This window comes from Nestor notabilis, unplaced genomic scaffold, assembly GCF_000696875.1.
Source record: "Nestor notabilis isolate BGI_N333 unplaced genomic scaffold, ASM69687v1 scaffold3874, whole genome shotgun sequence".
NCBI classification, from domain to species: domain Eukaryota; kingdom Metazoa; phylum Chordata; class Aves; order Psittaciformes; family Psittacidae; genus Nestor; species Nestor notabilis.
Window position 1 is genome coordinate 9625 of NW_009925039.1, and position 5402 is coordinate 15026.

Genomic DNA, 5402 nt, shown 5'->3' on the forward strand with positions numbered 1-5402 from the left:
GGTTTCCCACCTGATTCTGGGTTTCTCACATCAAGGTCCACCCATCCTCATGGGGTGACCACCAGGGGCCACTGCAGGAGGAGAAGTGCCAGTGGGTCCAGGTTTGGAGTGTGGTGTCACCTTGCCAAAGGGTGTTTGTGGGAGGCTCAGGTGTATGATGCTCTGCCACCCATTTTGGTGCGAGATGAGAAACTCCCACCTCAACCTGGCAAGGCAGAGACCTGAAGCAGCTCAGCGGATCTGGTATCCCCCTTTTCCAACCCCCCTGCCACGGGGATGGAGACTGCCCATGGATCATGCCTCGCCGTCTTCATTACAGGCTGTCTGTATTTGTGAAACTGGTTTATTCCTGGAACATTGGTCCGAGCTCTGATCTCATTTCCTGGGAGCTGGACAGCTGTCCAGTCCCGTTAATCTGGGGTAATGAATCACAGACAGGTCCATCAGATTTGCTGGGTGGGGAGGATGATGTCCAGCCATGCACATATTCTCTCATTTATCTGTAGAAACTTCAGGGGTGGGTGGGAAGGGGTTGATTTTTGTCACTGTGGGCTTAATATGTGGCACCATGTCCCTGAACCTGTGTGTCTACATCGTTCCATGGGCAATGTCTCGGGTGGTGGGAAGGATGTGCTTGTGTGGATGTTGGTTGGGCACCTGGGAATCTGTTTGGTTTAGCCTGTGAAAGAAAGATGCTTCTCTTCTCTCTCCCAGGACACTCATGGGACCATATGGGATGGATCGAACCGCACACTACTTTGATTTCTACGACTGCGCAAATGGGCTGGGTGAGTTGTGAGGGGCACCAGGGGGGGCTGGGGCAGCTCAAGCATCCCTCTATCCCCAGTATCTCTTGTCATGATGTGCATCCCTTTGTGAAGTCTGAGCTCTCACAGCAATATTGGTCCTTGTGCCTGCCTCTGCCAAGCAGCCGCTGGCACCTTTTGCAGCTGGGAGGTTAAAATAAGGTCACATCCTAACTAATTCCCTGTGGATGGTGAGCAGCTGCAGTGCTGAGGAGCCATGCAGGAGCCTGGGGCCAGAGCCCTTCCCCTGAGCAGGATGGGGGGAGGCTTGCCAGAACGTTCTGAATTTATTACATTAAAATTTACAATTAAACTAATAATAAAAAGTAAATACAAAACCAAGCCCTTCCCAGCTGCCTGCCCCTGCCCTGCTGCAGGTCTTGCTGGGAAGCCACCCCAATGGATGATGCAGGGCGTTGCAGCTTTCCTTGGGGACAGGGCTGTGTGAGCTGGTTTGGGAAAGCTTGGCCCACGGGTGAGGGTATGAGCACTGAACGAGTCAGATGTCCTTCCATGGAGCTCTGAACATCAAAGCATGGGAGAGAAGGGAAGAGAGAAGGTCATATCCGTAAGAACGTGAGAACAAGTCACTGGTTCATGAAACTCAGCCCAAAAGGATCCAGCATAACCTCTCATCTCTGTGTATCCAGCAGCATAAATGCTGCTGCCCTTCCATGGACTTGATAAAAAGCTCTGATGCTGCATTAGGATTTCTGGGGGGCCACCTCACAGCCTCCACCATGAGTTTTAATTGTGAACACAGCCTGTCATCCCAGAGAGCAGTTGTGGGCCTCTTGGTGAGGTCCCTGGATGGCCATTGAGGACCCCCCCGGGAAGTCAAACTCACCAGAGAAACAAGTTCAGGTTTCCTGAGACCTGAGGTTAATTATAGACTCGTTACTGGCTGTTCCCAGCTCTTGGGTAACGGGGCTTTCTGCATGTAGCAGCTTTTCTGACCCTTCCCCCCGTCTTCTGTTTATGAGGTTCATGGGAGCTCAGAGAAATACGATATTTTAATCTCCGAGTTGATGGAGTTGAGTTGGTTGAGTTGATGGGATTTTAGATTTTGGGTTAGATTAGCTCATTGAAGGAGGAGACCCAGAAAAGCCTGACTGGGCTGGCACTAACCTCTGGAAGAAGCACATAGATGTTGCAGCCTGCTGTGAGCCACTTTGCTGGGTCCAAATACTCTTCCTTTCTCCCAGTCTGTGTGTAAGGGTCTTGCAGACCCTCTACAGGGTCTTGGGATGTGCTGCAGGAAAGTATAGCGATGTGGAGTTTTTTAATGCCATCATCAGCTTTCTTCATCCTCTTGAAATACCTGAGATAAATGATTGTCCTCCAGAAATCATCCCTCTCTGCTGAGGACCAAGTGGTGCTTACAGGAGGCCCACATCCGCCATAGGTGTAGCTGCTCAGAAAATGGTTTTCTGGGGAAAAAAGGCACCTCCATGAGTTTCTTATGTTCGGATGTGGGTGTTATTCCAGCAGTCTCTTTAGCCTGCTCAGTGCCAGCTTGGCAGGTCAGCGTTTGGCCCCGGGTCTGTTGCTCTGTGGCTTTAGGTGGCAACCCACATGTGAACCTCAGCAGAAGTTCAAAGGGGTTACCTGGGCAGCTCCTAAAACCTGAACTTTGAATTAAAGAATAGCCATCAAAGGGAAGTGCTGATTAAGAAGCATTTCTCAGAAACACCGAGATCCCATTATCTTGACCTTCATCTTCTTAGGACAGGGCAGCGAGTGATTCACCTCCAATCTGTCCCTTCCTCCAGACAGAAAAAGCTGGCTGGGGCTGCAAGATCAACAGGGGGATTAAGGGAAATGTAATTGAACATTGCTGGCTTAGGTCTGTGCTAGCCGCCGGGAGCGCGGAACGGCAGCCGGGGGGGGAGGGGTCAGGATGTGCCGGAGATGATTACAGTTGGGCCAAACAACTGGCTTAGCCAGGACACCCCTTGACCTGTGGTATAGGGAACGAGGAGCAGGTGAGATTACAGCCTGAGAAGTTGAGAACTGCGACAATGGCATTAGTAGGAGCGGGATTAGATGCACCAGAGAAGCTCGACAGTCTTGAGGGAGTTTATAGGATCACTAATAATCTAAAGAAAATGCCATCTCAGGCACTCTAACCTGTATTCCCACCTGGAGTTCCCCCCTAAATATTTGTTCTGCAAACCAGAAAATACTGGGGATGTGGACATCAGCACCAGGACCTTTGCCAGAAAGGAAAGATTAAATAGAGGGATCCAAAATAGGCTAGATTATCTGGCCCTAAGTATGACTTAATAAGCATTATACCAGGACTGTGATAATTAAAGAGCTGTTATTTACCTACACTGAGTCCCAAATAGAAATTTGATTGAAGTATAAAATACTCCAATCAAATACTTTTTATAAGCTTATAAAATACAAAGACTCCTGGGAATTCCGACACCGTAATCTTTGACAGTTCTGGTTTGTTGCAAACAGTCCAGGGCTGTCCCGTGGCTTGATCTGAGCCCTGGCAGGGGTGAGCCCTTCCTTTTCTTTCTTTTCTTCCTCCTTCTGCTTCCCACTGTGGTGGGGACTCACCAGTACTCTTGGGGGTACAGCTGTCATCCACAGTGCCTCCATGGCTGGGAGGATGGTGTGGGCAAGGCCTGGCAGCACCCGGGTGGTTTTTATTTGGGTTAAGAGTCAGGGTGTTTTTCCTCCCCCCTGTCAAAGTTGGAGTGTGTCTGGGAGCAATACTGTGAGTAATCACCGATTTTAATAACAAGATCGGATTTTCTCCTGACATTGTTGGGGATAAAGGAGGATTTGTAGATACTTCAGCTATATTAAGGCATTATTACAATTGATTTGTGGACACAAAAGGGAAATGAGTCATTATTGAGTTGATACCTCAGCGGAGGAGCCTGTCGCAAGCAGGTCTCGTTGTGCTGCCGGGTGATGCTGCAGCTGAGCCTCTCCTGAGATGCAGATTTTCACATAATTTGTCTAATGTGTTTTACCATTCCTAATTAATTCATGTTCCTGTGTGATGAAAGATGTAGAATGACTTATTGACCTTGACTTAAGGTGGACTTCCAGTGTCCTCCCTGTCCAGGAGAACTGACAGGGCTTTGCTTCTGCAGGACCCCCCATGCTAGGGGTTTTCCAAAAGCATCCCAAATGTGAGACTGCTCCCTAGGGTCTCTCTACCAGCAAAGCCCACCAGCAGCCACCACACTCTTCCAGCTGAGCATCCTCGGTGATGAGACAGGTCTTACCTTATCAACAGGATATGTGGCTGCAGCATCTCTTCCCTGCTTTGGTCCCATGCTTTGGCATTACTTGTGCCACTTGGAGATACCTCTTTTGGGCAGTATTTCCAATTTCATTGAATTTCTTTTAAACTCATAGAATCATTGACTGGTTTGGGTTGGAGGAACCTTTAAAGCTCATCCAGTTCCAACCCCCTGGCATGGGAAGGGACACCTTCCCCTAGACCAGTGGCCTTGAACACTGCCAGGGATGGGGCAGCCACAGCTTCTCTGGGCAACCTGTCCCAAATTGCAATGGAGAACAACACTGGTGCCTGTTCCTGAGGTCTTCTCCTGTGTGTTCGGAGTGCTGTCAATAAAACAGCTCCTCACAGGGACCTGAGTGCTGTAGAGTTAATACATGAAGACCAGGAAACAAACTCCAGCGCTCAGAAGGGCTGGGTTTTTGTTCTTGGGAGAAGCAGTGATTGGTGCATACAGGAATGAAATGAACAATTGTAATGATCTGGTTATAATCACAGTTTTAATGTAAAAGTGACTTGAAAGACAGGGTCTGTCCCTAGACATAGCTGAAAACTGTGCGGGTCCTTAGAGCAGGAGGAGGGGAGCTAGAGATGGAAATAGTTCCATAGTTCCGAGTAATCCTGATCCAGGGTCCACTCTTCTTCCCTCCTGATTGTTTTGGAAAGGACTCTTGTGTTCTGGGGAAGAAGCTGTGCTCTGCTCCCCTGAAGGATTGTCTTTCTTGCATGGGGTCACTTTGTGCATCCCAGGACCTCACCAAGGCTTGGAGCAGCTCATCACCCCCGGCAGCAGCAGAGGATGAAGCTGCTTGGCTCTGGCAGTGCCTGTCTCTGTGGTGCTGCCTGTCCTCGGCGTGCCCTCCCGCCCAGAGCAGCAAAATGCTCAACCAGCGGCTCTCAGGAGAGATTTGTTAATTAAAGCCAGGCTTTTTAATCCTTCTGTTCATGGCCTGGATCTTCGAAGCAGGACTTAATGAGCCCTGGACAAACAAGTCTCTTGGGCCTTTTCCTGCCAGCCAGCTTACGCATGCCAGCAGAGACAGGTCCTGTTGCTGGAGAAGTGGCTGTGTGGAGCATGAGCCCTTTGCCAAGGTGCTACGGGGCACTCAAACCACGCTTGGGTTTCAGAGCCATGATAAAGATGTACCCTGCACCCTGGCTCCTGCCTCTGGGCTGCTCCTTCAGCATCCAGACACTGATAAGAGGTGGTTCCTCCTGATGTCCAGCTCTGCTGTCGATGGCAGCTTCAAAGGCTGTGGTGGAGATGCTGCTGGAGCCTGGCAGGCAGGCAAGCTTGCAGCAGGGATGTTCTCACAGCTGTATTGAAG

The 5402-nt window shown here is 49.9% G+C and overlaps 1 protein-coding gene across 1 annotated transcript in view; it reads left to right on the top strand.

Moving 5' to 3' along the window:
• Positions 1–714: 714 nt before the first annotated feature.
• The window catches only part of LOC104404432 (syntaxin-binding protein 4-like), a gene marked incomplete at its 5' end in the record, with an annotated part of 27933 nt that continues 23245 nt past the window's right edge, over positions 715–5402 (top strand). The window contains one exon of the mRNA XM_010012861.1: positions 715–788. Within this exon, the coding sequence (XP_010011163.1) occupies positions 715–788 (74 nt within the window). The remainder of the gene's footprint in view (positions 789–5402) is intronic.